Source organism: Anopheles ziemanni, chromosome 3 (assembly GCF_943734765.1).
Source record: "Anopheles ziemanni chromosome 3, idAnoZiCoDA_A2_x.2, whole genome shotgun sequence".
Taxonomy (NCBI): Eukaryota; Metazoa; Arthropoda; class Insecta; order Diptera; family Culicidae; genus Anopheles; species Anopheles ziemanni.
In genome coordinates this window covers 40571975-40590629 of record NC_080706.1, presented here as the reverse complement: position 1 = coordinate 40590629, position 18655 = coordinate 40571975, and the positions used below count along the sequence as shown (strand labels likewise).

Genomic DNA, 18655 nt, shown 5'->3' with positions numbered 1-18655 from the left:
GGAGGAGGTGGTTGGTTGGAAACTCACGACTCTGTTTTCCGGTGCAGCAACGACGCCGTAGTACGCCGTTCGGCAGGGAATTTGCATTCCCGGCTGTCTCGCTCGAGACCTTTCGGGGTTGGGGACACGGGAATCCGAAATCATCATCGAGGATTTGCCTGCCCGTGTTTTTTTTCCTTTTCGTAGTGGTTTCGATGTTGGTAAAATTGATTCCGGAGCGTCTCACGAGGAGACCTCTCTCGCTCTCGTTCACGAGGAATTGTGATTATACGAAACGACGCGGGCTGCCCGGCTGCACTTGATCTGCAAGCGTGAATCTTTTGGGTGATGTATTTTCTACCCTTTTTCCAGTTTCAACCATTTCCATCCATTCGAAAGGGCTCCACAGCTGTATCTAGAACGAGGGTTAAACAATAAACACGCGGCCATGCAGAAAACGTGTACCTTCCCGGAGGCGCGAAGAAAAACACTCCTCCACAGAATGTTTAATTAACTTTCAACATCTTCTTCAACAAAAGCCACCCTCCCGCCCCGCGCTCCCACACCGGGTTCTATTGTAACCCCGCCCGTGTGCCATTCTGGAACATCAAAACCAAAAACCGCCCGAAAAAAAGGCGCCCAACCCTGCTGCTAGCTGTTCACAGTTCGCACAGATTTGTTGCGATTTACAATTTTTCGATGTTTTTCGGCAAATTTCCCACGCCTTGTTGGCCCGTTGACAGATCCCAATTTTAACGGTTCCGGTAGAAAAACCCCACTTAACCTACATCGGCGACTTGCGAAACAGACGACGGGAATATGACTGCTTGCCCTCGCTTAACCGGGCAAACTGTACCGGCGCGTTTTATAGAGGGGTAATTTTTGATAAATTAGTCTGCACCGAGTTGTGTTTCTTCTTTCGCTGCTCGCTTTGCTCGTGGTGAGAACCGAGAGACACGCTGGTTTGAATCGGGAGTAATGTCCGTTCGACACACTGCCTCTTGCGCATTGGAATTGTTTCGGGAGAAGAATAATAAAAAAAACACCCCGGGTGAACCGGAATGCGTCCGAAGAAAAGCCCGTCCATTGCTCATTTGTGTGTTGCCCCGGCTTCGATGGCTTCGTTTGTTTGCGGTCGGTGTAACAAACGACATCTCGTTACTTCCTATTCAACGCAAATCTAGCTGTGTGATCAAACGATCTTTGATGGGTTTCTACCACGTACCGGTTACCAGTGAGTGAGGGGTGGTGCCAGGAAAGGTCCACACTACGACAGTATCCCCAGCGGGGTTCCAAACACGCCATAGCCAATCTTGCGGTGCACCGGTGTAATGATAGATGTAATAAATGATCGAGCAATCAGAGTGCAGTTACGTTTGTCAATACAAAGTATGGCGGCCATTTTTTAACCCATGAGCGCTTTCCAACCAGTGCCCGGGATCCGGAAAGCCTGCCGGGGGAAAGCATGACCGTGGCACCACTTATGAGATTTGTTTGATGAACGAATGACCGATGGATGGAAAACAATGGATTGACTTATCAATCGTTTACCAGCGAGACCCACTTTTGCACGGAAAAACAAACCAACCCCGTCCGGTTTATGACGACCGAACACGAACGTACGAAGTGGGTTTTTCTCTCGCCATATTTATTTTCTTTTTTTTTTAGATTCCGGTGGAGATTTTCCAATTGATCCTGGCAGTGGCAGCATGATTTAATGTTGCTTTCATCGGACCATAACAACCGGTTGATGGCGAAGGTTCCTTTCTTCGGTGCGTCGTTGATCGTATCAACACCCCTTTCAAACCCTTCGGGGCGCTTCTTCAGATCAGTGATCGTTTTTATTCGCTCCCTTTTTTCCCGCTCCCACCTTGGACGTGAGAAAGGGAAAGGGGTCCATCACATCTTATTTAGCACGCCACCCCCTCACGCACGCAGCTTGACGATGGAACAAACGAGGAAGGAACTTGCCGAGGGTGGGAAAAATCGGGAAGGAAAAATAAATTGGCTTTTCATTTCAACGACTCCAACGAACTGATTCGGGGAAGTTGACTCGTGGCTGTCGTGTCGCTACAGTGATTTCTTTTCCTTCCCTCACTCGAGAGCTCGATCGGGAAACGATCTACGGTTGCATCTGAACAAAATTTAATGAAAGTATTTGCTCCACCCACCGACCCCCTCCTGAACCCGGCGCAGCAGCTATTCCACGTGAGCGATCGCACCGTGAACGTGTTCTAATTCCCATGACACTCATTCATTGCCACGGTGCCGGATCGCGTCGGTGCGTCGATCGGGAAAAAAAACCCGGGAAATGCATTGCGGGGGTTAGCGGACCAACCCTCAATCTCCCGATCGCTCCCACTCGAAGGGGGGAACCATTAAGACACTCCAACTATTCAAACGGCTATCGGGTCGTGAAAATCTGCCGCACCGGTGATGCCCCAAACGGGGCACCAAACAGTCACGGCCAACAGGGCCCGGGTGTGCTTGTTTCCGCATAGTGCCACCCATCGATCGATCGGGCGCTTCGCGTCGAAGGGAAGAAGAAACGAAACACAACACCATGGCTTCACCAGGTTCCCCGCCACCGCCGAAACATGGCAGCGGGAGCATCGGGGAGGTTTATCGGAGCATTGAGATCTTACCCACATGCACACATTTCTTACATCCACCGAAGAAATAACGCGCCGCGACCCCGACAGGTTCCGCACGATACTAACTCGGCATCGTTCCGTGATCTCTGGTGTTGTTGTTTTTCTTTCGAAACGGCTGAACCGACTCGCTCGTTTCTGTGTCAAGTGAAAAGACTCAATTGAAGAATGTCGTTTAATTATTCATCGTCTCGCCTCGCATCGGCAGCACCTTTCGATCCGTATTTTATCGGCAACCATTCTGTTGCGGTTGCGCTTTTCCAGAATACTCCCGTTTCTTTCGTGACGTTACAAATGCGATTTGATATCCGATTTGTAAATCCTTGAAGTAGCTACTAATCTGGGATATATATGATTGAATTCAATCTAATAAAGAATGGCTCCCGTAAACATATAAAAGCAGTCCCAAAACGAATAAAAGCTCACCAAATTATTGTGCAGACTTGAAAATGCATCCCACACAGCACGAAGTCGTATTAAGTTGAATAAATTGAATCTCATATTAGTATATTTCGAATCGGAATCGCATTATGCATAGACAATGTACGGGCAGCGTATATTCTTTGTTGCTTATGATGCCGATTAAGAATGTAATACGATTTTCTTTATGCATACGAATAGATATACGAGCAATGTACGGCTGATGTATATCGTAAGTCGTATATGATGCCGACTTAGAAAATATACGACTAAACATATTCATTTTGAACAATGTACGGTTCGCGCCTCCACTTTTGTCCGTATAGGCATTATTTTAGCATCATTTACGATTCAATCATATTGCATAGAAGTACGATTATTTCAAGTTGATATTCGATTTACATGCATATGTGTTGTGTGGGATTCGATAAGCTTGTTTAGGTTAAGAGAATAAAAGTGATAAAGAGATGACACCAACTTTCGTCCATCAGAAACTTTCATTCGTCTTCATTTCAGTTTACTGAAAGTTTCACGCGTTTACACGACTCACAACAAATTAATGCTAACAGTCATCTGGAGCCGGTAAACATGATGAGCCGGTAAACAAATTATGCAGAATTGTAAATAAGCTGTAAAATTTCATCTTCAAAATTAATATTAATTCTCGTTTAGCATTGTGAATCATGCGAGTGAACTTAAATCGCATGAAGCGATTTTTTTTATACTGTTGACTTCTTTTAAAGTTGTCAGTTGAGCAAGTATGAAACAAATTTACATTGCTGTGAAATAAATTTCTAACCTGGTTAAGCTAAGTGAAATGTTAGCTGCGCAACTAAAATTGCTTGTTTATTTTGCCTTTAGACAAGTTAAGTTGGGTTTCACATGAGTGAAATTAATGTTCGACAGTTGCAATCGTTTAAAACCCCTTTAAGAAAAGCGGCATAAGCAGTGAATGATAATTCTTCTGTTCACGAAATCATAAAGTTTGCTTTATACTAGAATTTCTCCTATTTCAAAACAGACCTTAATTACTACCGACTAATCCTTCAACACCTGGACTCGCCACCGAAGCATCCCGCATGCCAAACGGGGTAATAATTAGAACATGGCATTCATTAGCACCCTTTACTGCGCCGTTCTGGTCAAGTCGCGCTTGTTCTCCGCTGTCGAAACCGCTACGACATAAACCAGCCACCAACGCTACCAGCTCCCGAACGGAAACCTACATAACAGGCGCATGAGCAAGCATTAATGTTGCCCTGTCCACTGCCTGGGCTACTGGGTTGGGTGATGCGGGGGAAAAAAGGGCTGCTATTAGCAGGCGCAGGATACGTAACACATGCATGATTACTATCGAGAATGTTTCAATAAGCAGGTTGCACACAAACACACACACGCGCGCGGGCAGCACAACGGGAATTAGTGCTTATCGTGCAGTCAATCTTGCTGCTGCCGCTTCAGCTGCATCAGCTGCCGAACCGAACAGATTCCTCCCGCAACAAAGTCTTCCGGCACGAGAGGGTCCCTCTGCCGCTGTCGCCTAACGGGATGTGAAGGGTAACATATCTTTGCGCGCTGGCGCAAGAAGCCCTACACCCTTCGATCTGGCACGCGAGTACATGAAATTCTTCCCGACACACACGCCCCGCCAACAACACCCGCAGAACAGACTTGGCAGGTTATCACACACAAAGCGCACTCGATGCACGTTTTGCATCCTTCTTCGCTGCCGATCGAGGTCACCGTTGTTCGATCCCCTCTCCCGTCCCCCTCCACACAGCGAAGGGGGGAATGTACAAAAGATTCTAACCGAAGGATATGTTACATAAACATCGCGATCAGGAATGGAATTTGGATCGGTTACAGACACGGTGCTAGTGAACGAGTGCGTCGCAACGAAAAATGTATCCGAGGTGAGGTTTCTCGCTTACGCGTACGTTGAACTCTTTCGTCCAAGTTTACCCTAAACTTCAACCACTCGCTGCCAAAAGCGTAATAGAGAGCGCGGTCGATCAAATATCTTCACTTTTAGTTTCAACGCGTGGAAGGTCAACCGATTCCCAACCTTCCAACGCTGTCAGTCAAGGTCGATTTCCTTTTATTTTCTTATCAAATCTGTTCATCATCCATCATCCACTCCCGGCGCATCTCGAACGATTTCTCACAGGGTTCGTTTCGGTTCGCTTTCGTCAAGATTTCGCAACTTCTTTACCCGATCCTCGATGGCCATTACTTATGCTGATGCGAACCCACTCAATCGCTTCCCTCCGGGGGAAGTGAGGAATCCCATCCGCGATTGAAGTGCTTTTACGGTTTGAGAGCACTTGAGAACATCCCTCCTATTCTTCACGCCAGGCTAAAGAAGTTTTCTATTGCCTTTGTTAGGCTCCCCTTTTTGCACTATTGACCGGGTGCTGGTGGTGGTGGTTTTTTGTTGATGGATACCGATACCCCTAACCCTAACCAGGCACCTGACCGCGAACGAACGCTATCTCATTAGCTTGTCTCGTATCGCTCTTCGCTTGGGCGCAACCATGTGGGTAACGACGATCGTTATACGCGTCTATCTAACGATTATATAATAACTCATTAAATATCGTTGCCTCAAGATCGACCTCCACCCGGGCGCGGAGTCGGGTTCAATAAACCAGTTTGTTATGATTTCTTGAACGCCCGGGCGCTTTTATTGTTTCTTCTGCGATGCTCTTTTATTATTTGCCCGGGAAGAATGCTCTTGTTATTGTTTCCGTTTGCGTACTTGTCCCAACACCCATCCATATCGAACCAACCCAAAACAGAACGGACAGAAATCGGCAAGGAACCTCAAGGAGAAACACCCGTCGACAACGATGGTGGTCGACGGACGGTTGAAATAAATGTGGATAAAACTAAAAATAATAATATTCGCAAAAAGCACGGCATGGACCACTGACCAGACGCTGGCCAGATTGACTTATCCCACCCGACCTGCCGAACCTGCCCTGTTTGACGGGACGCGAACCGTGGTTCGTGAGTTCCGCAGGTCATTAGCCTTGACACTCGGCGGTCGTCACGGTGAAGAAGGCTGGCATCCAACAACAAACCTAACTCATCGCTATCATATGGTTGCCGTTGCGAATGCTGCGACCGGAGCCCAAAACGAAAAGTGAAAAAAAAAATCCAACCCACCGCGAAAGACTAAAAGCAAAAGTCCAGAAGCGTACAGGAATGTGGACCCGCTAATAGGTTCGTTTCTGCGTTCCGCGAGCGTGGATTTATTTATCATTATTTTCCGACCCCGTCCCCCCACAGTCCCCCCTTTATGTCTCACTACCGTTTGTCCGGAAAGCGACATATCGTGAAGCTGGCAGGAAGTTCTTTATGTCCTCGCCACATTCTGCCACCGGGTTTGTTTTTCTCGCCGCACGAGGATGTTGAACTTTCCCCCGCAAGGTTACACTACATTTTCCACGTCCCAGCGGCATTGTCTACTGCCGTTCTGACCGCATGCCTTAGAGCTCCGCATGTTAATCATGCACTGGTACACGCAATGAACAAATACATATGCCTCTAACAAAGAAAAAGTACCTGCTTCTGGGCACCGCACGGCCAGATGTTGTTGGGAAACATTTGCAGCTTACCGCGGGATAATCATAATTAAGCAGCAGAAGCCAGTAGCAGTAGCAGAGGCGCAAACTCACTGAGTTTACCAGCCAAACGGGTCCGGAACGTACAAAGTAATGCTTCGACTCATATTAGTGCCCAGAATGAGGCATAACACTACATCGGTATCATAATTCATGTTGGTTGATTTTACTTCACCATATTAAGGGAGAATTTTAGCAGCATGAGATAGTTCATGCCTGCTTGCGATCGGTTGGCTTAAAATTATGAGCAATAGATGATGATTCACTTATGGTACTGTCCTCGCGAGATGGAAAAATCGATATGCAACGAATAATTGCTTTAGAGACAAATGTTATCGACGTACTGCAAATATTAACAGCTTTATTATTTAGCTAAACGAATGAACACAACCATCTAAACATTCTCCATAGATTTTTTTTCCCAAACGAAACACGCCCCCCTTTTGTTGTTGGTTTGGAAAAGTTTATCGACCCCGCCAGAAACAGCCTCCAGGGTTTCGTGAACGTACTTTAACAAGTTCTACGACAAACTGGATGAACATTTCCGTAGCGAACGGAGGAAGACACACAATAACCCCGCCATGGGTCAAACCGATTAATCAGCGTGTTAAAATGCAACTCGTTTCCGCCGCCGGCGGTCCCGGCTAAACTATATTTTAATAATTGAAAACTAGCGTCCCTGCTAAGCTCCATTCTGTCACGATCTTCGTGAATTTAGTTGCAGAAATGTGTGTGCCATCTCGAAACAGCACGGACCCATAAACTCTACCATTTAGATAGTTCAATATTTACCTTCACAGAAATCAATAATAAGCAAATCTCCTGCAACAATAACAGCCATCGTTAAAGTAAACGGTTCGCGCCCAACTTTACAGCCGGGTAAACAATATGTTAATCGGTCGCAACACGCTTTCGATGGCAAAATACCATCGCGCACGTCATGGGCTTTGGGGCCCCCGGGACAAACAACCTCTCAGCATTTCAATGTGAACAGGAAAACTTTCGTTCTACGCGCGGCTCCCGGTTGTTTTCATTGTTTTTTTCCCTCCCATTTTCCGATCACTACAATGTTGCACCACGCGCCAGTGACAATGGGATGCAAAACTCTCCGCCCCGGTGGGTGCCAAAAGATAGTTTTCTTTTGCTGCGCAAGACACAGATCTGGGTCGCAGGTGCCTGCAAGGCGCAAAGTTCAGACACGAGCATCCAGAAAATTCCTTCCCTCGAACATGGCCTGCTAACCGAGCCAGCCAGCCAGCCAGCCAGCCAGCCAGCGTACGGTAACAACAGACATCGCACCGCATTCCTGACCCCGTCTGGCCCCACGGTACGCTCTCTAATCGACAAGAGCGCGAAACAGCAGGGATTTGTAATGTAAAAGACAAAGCTAGGGCACAACACAAAAAAAACATAACCCAAGTACAACCGTATCCTGTAGAGTTATCTTGCTCCGTCCCTTGTTCTGCCTTGTTTCACCCGGCTTTCGTCCGCCTGGGAAGGACGGTTTCCAGCCGTCCATCGAGGCTAATCTTATTCCTGTTGCCTTCAGCTACTAACATTATTATTTGCATTCATAATCGCCCGAGACAGGCTCGTTGTTGTGCGCGCGCGCGTTGTTTGCTTCGGCGACTGTAGCATCATCTCGAGGGGTGAAAAACCCAACTCGGCGCACACTCAAACACACCACACTTCACAGTTACAAGGCCCGAAAGGGCTTCGGGGGGGTTAAGAACCAACACACCGCTTAATCTTGCTTCCCTCGTGCGAGTAACTACCCTCTCTAGCAAAGCGTACCCCGGCACTGCGTGGCTAGATTAGCGCGCACTGATGAAGGTTCTTGCCGAAGGAACGCCGGTGAGATTTTCCATCCTAACCTACCCGGCAAAGTTTAGCTTTTTGTTTTCGGTCTTAGAATAGAAAGGTTTCCCGAGCATAATGCATCGGCGCAACTGATGGAAATTACGTCAATTATCTACCCTCGGTGCACTTCCGCCGCAATGAGGAGAGTGTAGATCATCCCGTCGGCTATTTGCTTTCTTCTTTGCCTAATGTTTGCTCGCGGTGAAACGGTTGCACATAGCGCACCCGGGTCAAAGATTTGTTCATTAGACGGTCGGAATGTTATAGAAAATACCATAGAAGCTACGCTACGGAGACATTAGAAGCCATTGATTTGGGAAGAAAAAGGGCATCGGTTTAGCTAATGTTCCGAAGGGGGGAATGTTGGACAGCAAAATTGACCAATCAATTAGCGCACCATTCCGCGGTGCCCATCAGGCTATAAAACCAAGCACTAACATTTGCACAATTTAGCGCGAGTGCGGGACGTGCTTGATCATAAATCAATCGAGTGCAGTGAAGCTTAATTAAAAGCGGTGGGCCAAGCGGACGGTAAGCAAGTCATCAAGTGGTCAAACCGGCTGTCAGCGTTACGCTTGGGACTTTGCCAAAAACGGGGGTGAGGAACGAATCGCGAAAAACCGTTCGACCGTGCGCAAGAATGTGCCTCGGGCCATCACAGTTAGTATTTCCAGACAGTAGAAACGGGAAAAGCAACTGAAAAGAAGGGGAATCTTCTTAGCTAGTTTTATTGGCTGGTTGCCTTTTCCATACGTCATCGACCGTTTCAAGCCGTGAGTATAAAATTTACCAATCGGGATAATATTCCCGGGGGGTATGTGTCGCAAACGCCGCTGACCGCGAGGAATATCCACACACATCCTATTGATTGATAGATTGTTGCCCTTTGACTACTATGGTCATCGATCCGCATTAACTCACATCCCTCGATTAAAAGGGCAGAATTCCTTGCAAAAGAACGGGATCTCATTTAGGAAATACTGTCTGCTTGCTAAAAATCCACCACGATTTTCCGTTCATGTTCACTTCGGTTTCATTCGGTGTAAGGCAAACAAAATCATGTGTACCATTAAATTTAAAACCATATTTTCCATTCTGTTTCCAATTCATATTTATACTTTTGATTTAAGAATTTTGAAACGCCTGAATGAATGAAAACCTGCCACAAACACATGAGGCACACTTTAAAATGAATCATCAGACTTATTTGCTTACGATGCCGTGAAGGTTTCCAAAATATGGTGGACCTTTTCCAGATGGAAAAGGTTAAATGGGAAAGAAACAGACATTTTACCGACAACATGCTTGCTTCCCAGGGATGCTACGTCTCATGTCGGGAATGACAAGGCACAATAGTACTATATGGTTTGCATAACAAACCCGGCTGACACTGGCACACACCACGAAACCAGTGTACGCCCGTTTTTTAAGGGATTGAGAAGGTTGGGAAAGCTCGAACTTGGAAACCAGGCGTTCCATCGACGAAGCATATGTTATGACAAAAAATAATAAATATCAGCATCGAATGGATTACACATAAAATCTTAGTTTCCCTTTTTAATACACTCCGGTTTACCACGTGACCATTCATGGGATCCGCTTTGACAAAAACAGCATTCGAAAGCATATGTTTTGCGTCTCGTCAGCCATACAATAAGTGATTATCGCACTAAGGCTACCGTAAGCTTGATGAAGAATACCGTACCGTAATATACAAAACATATTCTTTAAAAAATAACTTATAGGAAAATACTCAATTTGAACATGGCAAACATGTCACGAATCCAAAACAACCAACCGTTTCTGTTTCATGCCGAGCAGCCAGAAATATATGCTGTCAATGTGTTGACAAATTAAGACTGATCATTGCTTAGATCGATGCCGATAGTTCACATCTTAGCTCTTTGACAGATTTCCCTGTTTTTATACACATTTCTAATATCTCTCTTTCTCTATCTCTCTCTTTTTAGCACAAAAGAAAAAATTTGCAACATGCTGCCCAGATCGTTACGCTCCGTACTGCTGACGTGCCTGCTGCTTGCATCCTCCCCGAGCATAGACGGTGCCAAGCGGCGATCGCGACTGGATCTGCCGATCTCAAAGCCCGCCGATGCCCCGCTGGAAGACAACCTGGCCACCGCATCCGGCTCGGAGCCGGCGTTCGAGCGCGTAGAAGCCCCGGCCGCCATCACACCGGCCGCCGCCGTCGCCGCCCCCGCCACCGCCTCCGCTGCCGCCGCTACCAGTAGTGCGGCCACTTCCGCCGAGACGGAATCGTCCGCCAACGTCAGCGGAAGCGGAAGCGCCGAGAACAGCAGCCAAATGATCGACGAGTACTCGGACGAGGAATGCGATCCGGACTTTATCGCGTTCGAGCTGGTCACCGGGTGAGTATGGGACCCCCGCACCGACGTTCCATTCCTTTTTTAACTTACCTAAAACGAGAGAAAAATGGGAAAAAGGAGCAATTAAATTGTTGTCATATTTATTTGAGATTGAATCAATATAAAGGATCCGTTTCAATTTCGTCAACAGATATGTGTTTTCCGCACCGAACAAGCTGCTCGACTCGATGCCCGGTACGCTCATGCTGACCGACTGCTTGGAAGCCTGCCAGAACAATGATTCATGCGCATCCGTCAACTACGAAACCGGCCTGTGTGTGCTGTTCTCGTCCAACTCCGACAAATTGCCAGGTAAGTTGTCGTCGCACGCTTAATAGGTCCCAGATCAAACAGACTCCGGCGAACTCAATAGAACCATCGACATCCCACGAGCGACTAATAGCTCCGGTAGACCACCGGATGTTCTTACAGGTGGTGTTTACCAGCAAAACACACAACGGAACTCCACTTGTCCATCGTGGCTGGTGGAGTGTTCCGAGAAACCTGTACAGATTGATCGATTGCATCAAAACAGACAAGAATGTGTACACGAGCCTCGGCTCACTTTTTAACCCCGCGTCGGTTCGGGGCAACCCGGTCAACCCGGTTCCCGTTAGAGTGTCGTGTGCTACTCCGACACGGGAGGTCTCCTATCGATCACGCTCCGTTGATCCGTTTCGCTGGAAGATCGACCGTTGTCAGATCCAAGAACCGATCTCGTTCGGCGTTTTGAACCACTCGTCGTAATGTGGATAAATGATGTCAGGAAAGGTTAAAGATATGGCCCCCGTGAAAAGGTGATCCCGTAGGTTGAAAGGAGTGCACGCCGGAGTGCAAGGCATAGTAAAACCAAAATCTTTTCTCCCGCTAAGGTCCCGGCCCCCAAACGCTAATCGAAAAGCAATTAAGTTGATCAAATTAACTATGATGGGTTGGTTGTTGCGCTATACGCGACCACCCGTAGAGGGACCTCGTGTTCTCACAACCGACCTCGGATATCGGTGATCCCCAACCGTTAATTCAGGCGAAGCGTTCGTAATCCTCCAAATCTTGCCAGTGTACGCAAGACGCGTTTTACATCATCGGGCGTGTAACGTAGAGGAACTACTGACTGTAACAGATAATGTTAATGTTTACCGATAACGTGCGCTCCGGCTGCCGCGCATAATGAAGTTGCACCGATGGTCCATTAGGCAAACATCACTCACCGCACACCTCGTAGCCACAGAACTTGACGTTCCACCAGGCGGGCTCTCCGGTAAAAACGCGCGGAAAGCAAATTAAACTTTACTACCGATTACCAGCATTAGCTGTGAGAACGAACATCGCCAACGACGACGGCGGCGGCCGCGGGGACCGAAATCTTGAAGAAAAAGATCTCTATCGTCCCCGGCGGGTGAAAGCTCCACGAGAAGGCTCCCTAATAAGGCCGAGCAGGGAAAAGAAGCTCGTCGATGGCGTTCTTTTCTACCGCCCGGTCACATGCCTGTGCATGTGGTCATTAGCTGACTGGCTTCAACACTTGTACGTGAAGCCGGGCGGTAGTGCTTCTCCCACAGAAGACACATTTCATAGTTCCCATGAAACATCGAAGCCGATAAAAGAAAGCACTTCACGGAGCTCAAGGAAAGATTCTCCCCGCATCAGGAAGTCGTGATGATCTCGACGTGACACAGTTTCGAGCCTTCCGCCTTCTGACATCCCTTCCTCCCCGAGGCGGTCATAACGGGCTGGCATTGGGAGCTTTTCGCTTTCGCTTGCTCGCCTGCCCGGTTGGTTCGGTGAGATGTGCTCGATGGTCGATAAATCATGGTGCAACAAAGCCACCCCGCCATCAGTCACACACGCGACTGTCCTCAGGGCTTCCACAACAAGTGGTACCAACCAAGATCTGGATGAGAATCGTCCCGGGATGCTTGAGCAAATATATTTTCAATTATTATTCGCACACAATAGCTGACGATGGAGATGGTGGCGATGCCTCACTTATCCTTTTATGCTTCCCGTTGCACAATAGGCATAGTCCTGGGGGATCATCGACCCGCTCGGGAAGGGAAAGTTGTTTCATTCATACCATCGCGTCGGTTACGGCTCGCGGGGTTCACGTATCGAGAGTGAACTTTATCGACTTCGACGAATGAAACGCCGCGAGAGTCACCGGGACAAAGAACTTCCGAAAGTTATTTGATCTCCCGTTCGCCGCACAGTTTCGCAGATTCGTTTTTTTCCAACACACACATAAATTAGCCATTGTGTGCAGGCATCTCCTCGGATGGTCGTGGGTTTCCGCGCGCTTGGTACGAGCGGCCTTTTCCTAGCGGGACTACCAAACCAACCCCGGGGTTTTCGGTTGAATCGATCGTAACACCAGTATCGTTTCGTTCGAATGGGCGCGATTTGGCGTGTGAACAACATTCGATGCCGATAGAGGGCCCCACGAGAAGCCCTCGTCCGGTACACGATTTCTCGGAATCGATGCGGCCGATTTGGGTGACCTTTGAGAGTCACAGTTGGTCCAACAAGCAAAACCCAAACGGCCGTCCGAATCATCGCTTCGGCAATCGTTTGCTGGAGCTGCTACTTGCCGAGCCACCGATCGCACAACACTAAACAAACAAAGGGAAAACACAAACAACCATAATAAAATTGTATCTCGTTGCTGATATCTTGCACTTCAGCTTCTGGGTTGGAAGCGCGCTCGTCCCGCTCCCTTGGGGACGAGAACCGTAAACCAACACGATATCTAACAGTGCAGCAAAACCAAACGCCAAAGGAAACGCTCTCGACAAACGTATGGACAATAAATTATACCGGAGCATCCGCGCTCGTCGCAAACGGGACTCGACCGTTCAACGGGTTTCTAAGGGCATCCGTGTTTGTGCAGCGATGATTTGGTATTACGGTGTGGCGGTGTCATCGAACCGCGGTTACGCGCCGTCGTGCCGGTGATTTATTGCGATGCCTTTGCGAACCGAGTGGTGAGCAAGTTTTTATTTGCAACAAAACGGACCAAATACGTTCTGTTACTTTCGTTGACCGGGCGGCGAGGGAGCGAGAATGCTCTTGTGTGGATCAGTGAACCGTTTCAGAGATTGGCATTAAGCACAAACACACACAAACACACGAATCCGCCACAGGAAAGGTAGCTTTGGAATTCAGTATAACAATCTCCCACTGTGCGCATGAAACTCGATCGGTTTGAAAACGAAAAAAAAGTACATCAGCATTTTACGATTCTAATTAAGAGATACAGTATAAATCAAAGCACTTTATCTCCCAGCGATAGTGCGGTAGGCAACTCCTGGTACATTCTGAACCGAAGAGCACGCATTTAAGCCCTTCAACGACGCCATTTTCGCATACCGAATGCGTGCGGGCGCCCTCGATATGCGCCTAGCGGGATGCCTCATTTATCCGACCTGGTGTCGTTAACATTCCCAACACCCCAGAAACTTGCGCTGATCGATCGATCGATCGGCATCGGGACTGAGAGCAACAGAACACCACACTGTGCGGTCTCCGTTTGAAGTCGGCGGACAAGAATGTTGCCCGATGCTCTGGCGGATATATATCGATATAAAACAAGAGTAAAGAGTTTGCGGTTGATCGAGCATATAAAAAGTTTGATGGACCATTTAAGCCGCGTGTAGAGCAGAACATTCCCATGTTGCGCTGGACAGCATGACTCTGGTCCATCTCTTAGGCCACGCTTCGAATGTGAGAAATGAACCGATGAAGGAAGAGGGTTTGCTAAATCAAAACAGGTATCATTTTCATCGCATCCTCTCCGCCGGCAGCGCGAACACATACACAGGTGCATCCGAAAAAGAAAGCCCGATCGCCGGGGCTCGATAAGTGTGCGCTTGCGACGCAAAACACCACCAACACGGTGTGTTCCATCATAGACATGCCGATTTGAATAAAGTAAGGGCCACCCGCTAGCACACCCGGCGCGAGTCTCCGCGAGCAAAGAAGCATCTGAGACGGGGCAGGAAAAACAGACAGCTTCCACCGTACAATCGAACAACCGCCGCGCAGGAAACGGAGCTTCCTTTGCGGCATAATTTGCTAGCGGCACGCAGCAAAATGGCCACGGTCCGCCAACGATAATTAATAATTTGTAATTTATCTTTCCCGCCGCCGCCGTTGCACGCAGTGTGTCTTCGTCATACCTGCGATGTTCGTTAGAGTGGACGGATTTTCAATTCCGGTTCGAACGAAAATGGCGAGACGATTGGCGGTTTCCCACCGGCGTGTTTGTGTGTGTTTGCTGGAAGCTGTCAAAACACTCCCATTACTCGTCCATTTCCACCAGGGAAGCAAGAAGGCAGTACACGATTTCTATATCATGTTTGAGCAGAAGTTCAAATTTTCCCCCCTCCCCTCCACTCCCTCTTCCCACCCAATTTCATTTAAACGTTGGTGGAAACCCATGGGAAGCGGATACTTCGTTCCGCAAGATGGCGATTAAAAGAATCTGGCGGCTGGAGACAAAAATTGAAATGTTATCTCCATTTTACTGTCACACTCGACCACTCGGGCCGAAAGGGACCACTTCTCTGACCCCCACTCCCCGGGGCCCAGGTTCGGTTGGACGTTGGTATTCAAACTCAAAACCGACATTCAACGGATGCCGCCTCCACATTATAGCCTGTGCCCGACATTGGGAACGGAAAACCCGAAACAAACGAATCCAGTCGATTCGAACAAAAAGTAAAGCGGCGACGGCAAATCAATTCGTGATCGAGACCGAGGAGTACATAAATAAAAAAAAAAATTGAAGTTGGAAGGCGGTGGCCGGTTTTCCACCCGTTGGCAGAAGAATTTCGTTAGTTCGTGATTGTGCATATATAGTGCATTTCCCAGGGATTGCACAACAAAGTTCTGATCGGCCGCAAAAAGAGTTGGGGGAGTTTCAGAGGGCTACCCGTTTGGCGACATGAATGATGGGAAGTGCGGCAATTTGAGCGGGCTTCGAGGCAAACGGGGACCGCAGTTCCGTTCTCGACGGCCAAATACGTCGCCATTGGTCGTGATTTAAGCTCGAGATGTTTTCCACTGCTAGTTAGTCCCTCTACTTAACGAGCCAACGAGGAAAATAGGAACGCGTTCAACGCTTTTTTTTTTTTGCCAACAAGACGCTCTACATTCCCGGATCGCTCTAGTTTACTCATTATAATTTCCATCGAAACATCAAAATCTCACCTAAACCGTCCCTCGGAACGTTGGGCAGCTGTTCGGCCGGGTGTTGCTCCCAACCGACACACCGGTCTCTGTGAAACAAGCACAAAGTGAAAGGAAAAATTGCAAACTTATGGGAAAATGGTTTCCCCCGGGGCGGGAAATCTTGACTCGCTCCCGCTTTGATCCGATTTTCCCAAGGCACCAAAAAAGCAGCCTGCGATCTGCTGGCTTTGCTCTCACAAAAAGGAGCGCTAAAGACACCGATCTTCCAGCAGCACAGAAACACACACACAAGTGCACACGATCCTCTTCTGCTTCTTTAAGTCCCCTCACCCTTCCAACCGATCCAAAGCAGCGGGTATTATCGGGTTCGGTCGGTGCAAAAACGGAAGAACATGAATTTATAATTTATTTGCAAAACGGGAGAAATCGTGGACACCTTGGGGCACCGTTTCGGTCCGTCCCGTCTTCCCTGCGTCACGACCAAGCGAAGCGAGGCACAGCGCCGCCCTGTCGCCTCGGGGAGTGAACCCGCTTCGGAACCGCGCTTGGGAGTCGCAGGCCTGGATGAGGGTCTGCACTAAATCAAACAGCAGTAATAGAAATTGGTCTCTAACGACCGCGATGCGCTATCGTTTGCTCATCTAGTTTCCGGTATGGAGCCCGATGTTGGCTCCCAGCGGGGGATGGTCAGCACGGTTGGAGCTTAAAGCCTCCCGGTGGCCATGCACACTCTCACTTATTTCCGGGGACCCATTCGGACGATGTTTCGAACCGAGAAAGGGTGAGGAAGAGGTTCCTCCAAACGGTTCAACGATTTTCGCCAAATGGATGTCTCAATTCGCGATTTGCGAAAAGTAAACAGCAAATCCCTCGTCCGATCGGTTTTGTTTACACCGCGCGACCATGTGGTGCATCGTGCGTCGTTAGATAATTTAAATGACCCCTAATTGCATGCTTACGACTCCGGGGAAGCAAACGGTTGGAAGTACGCGGTGATTTAAAGTGGATTAATAGTGCCGCTACTCTATCGATAGGATCATTAAAGCTAATCGAGTGTACCGGTTGCAGCTAAAACAAAAACCAAATGCTATTAGACGCAGTGGCAATAAGCATAAAACCAATCGTGGACGTTAGTTCAAGAAACTCGCTCTGGATGAAAAATGAAATGGAAAAGAAATTTGCTTTAGAAAAAGGAGAACAAAACATTTTCCCCCAACTCAGAAAGCAACCTTCCACTGCCAAGTGCAGTGCGATCAATTTGGCTCATTCATAAAATGGGAAACGCCATTCCGATGGGTGATTGTGCCGATGTGAATTCTTCAGCACCCGCGATCGGCAACAAGGACCGACCACGGCCACGCAGCATCGTAGACAACTAGAACCTAACAACTATCAAATTACCGCTAATAATACCGCGCTTTTTTCACGCTCTCCCGCATGCAGCATTCCTCCTGGCTTTCCCGAAGCCAGATCGCTGCCGGAGATCCCGGGCGGGGTGCATGAAAGATCAATCGATCGATGTCGAGGGTAGTTGAGCTTATTGCCTGACGTGCGGTTGATGGACAAGAGCAGTAGTAGTAGTGTTAGTGGGAGCAAACCTTCTCGCCAAAGGAAAAAAACCGAAGGAGTAGTGGGAGGTGGCCATTCAGGCCCTTCAGATATTGTTTCATAAACGCGAAGGAGAACGATAATGAAACGACTGATTAAAGGTTTGCCAGGCAACTGGCTGCTGCCAGTTCCTCTCGAAACGGAGCCAAAGAACGCCGCCAAAGGTTGGTATACCAAAGGGGCCTCCCCGTTACCAAATGCGGCGGGGCAAGAATATGAAATTGCATACATGAAGTATCGGTAATAATCGGTTGATCCATTATTAAATACAATATCCTATGCATTGCCGCCGAATGCGAGCGGGTGTAGCCCCGTCCGCCATTGCAATCGATACGCCCGCGACCCGGCGGGCACCCAGAACGCAATTGTTCGAACCAATTGGGCTGGGCGGCTATCATTTCGCACTCCATCCGTCCATTGCACCATTGGTCGGTGATCGGAACGGCCCAGACTAGGACTAGGACTAGGACTAGGTCTGCCGTTGTTTTGGTTTCACTGAATGATTGTAGCAAAGAAATCCGACTCGGTTGATTTCTGAAACGCCAACGAAACCACTGGAATACCCAACCATCACGATCATTTCGAGCCCCATTCGATAGGCGATCGACGACTCTCAGACTATCCTGGACGGGGAAGCTTCTGGCCACCGTTCCAAAAGCCTCCGGGGGTTCCCGGCACTGCAGTTCTCCAACGACGCCGCAGGGCGTTACGCACGCAAAGCATTAATCGAAAGGTGTACACACAATAAAGGTCGCCGGCTTTGCGCCATCTTCCCGAGTCAGATTGGAAGGATTTTGATGTTTTCAATCATTTTGCTTTCGTTCCATCAAACACCGGGACAGTCGTGCCATATACGGGGCGGGCAAAAGGCGGGCACGTTCCAATTCCCGTCGGCCCCGTCGCATTAGAAAGTGCTCGAACATTATTCCAGATTTAATAA

At 48.4% G+C, this 18655-nt stretch overlaps 2 protein-coding genes across 2 annotated transcripts in view; one reads left to right on the top strand and one right to left on the bottom strand.

Moving 5' to 3' along the window:
* The window catches only part of LOC131289166 (autophagy-related protein 16-1), a 270121-nt gene that overhangs the window by 224205 nt on the left and 27261 nt on the right, over nt 1–18655 (bottom strand). The window lies entirely within an intron of this gene.
* The window catches only part of LOC131289165 (uncharacterized), a 31168-nt gene continuing 23041 nt past the window's right edge, over nt 10529–18655 (top strand). The window contains exons 1-2 of the mRNA XM_058318374.1: nt 10529–10923; nt 11072–11232. Coding sequence (XP_058174357.1) covers nt 10529–10923; nt 11072–11232 — 556 coding nt within the window. The remainder of the gene's footprint in view (nt 10924–11071; nt 11233–18655) is intronic.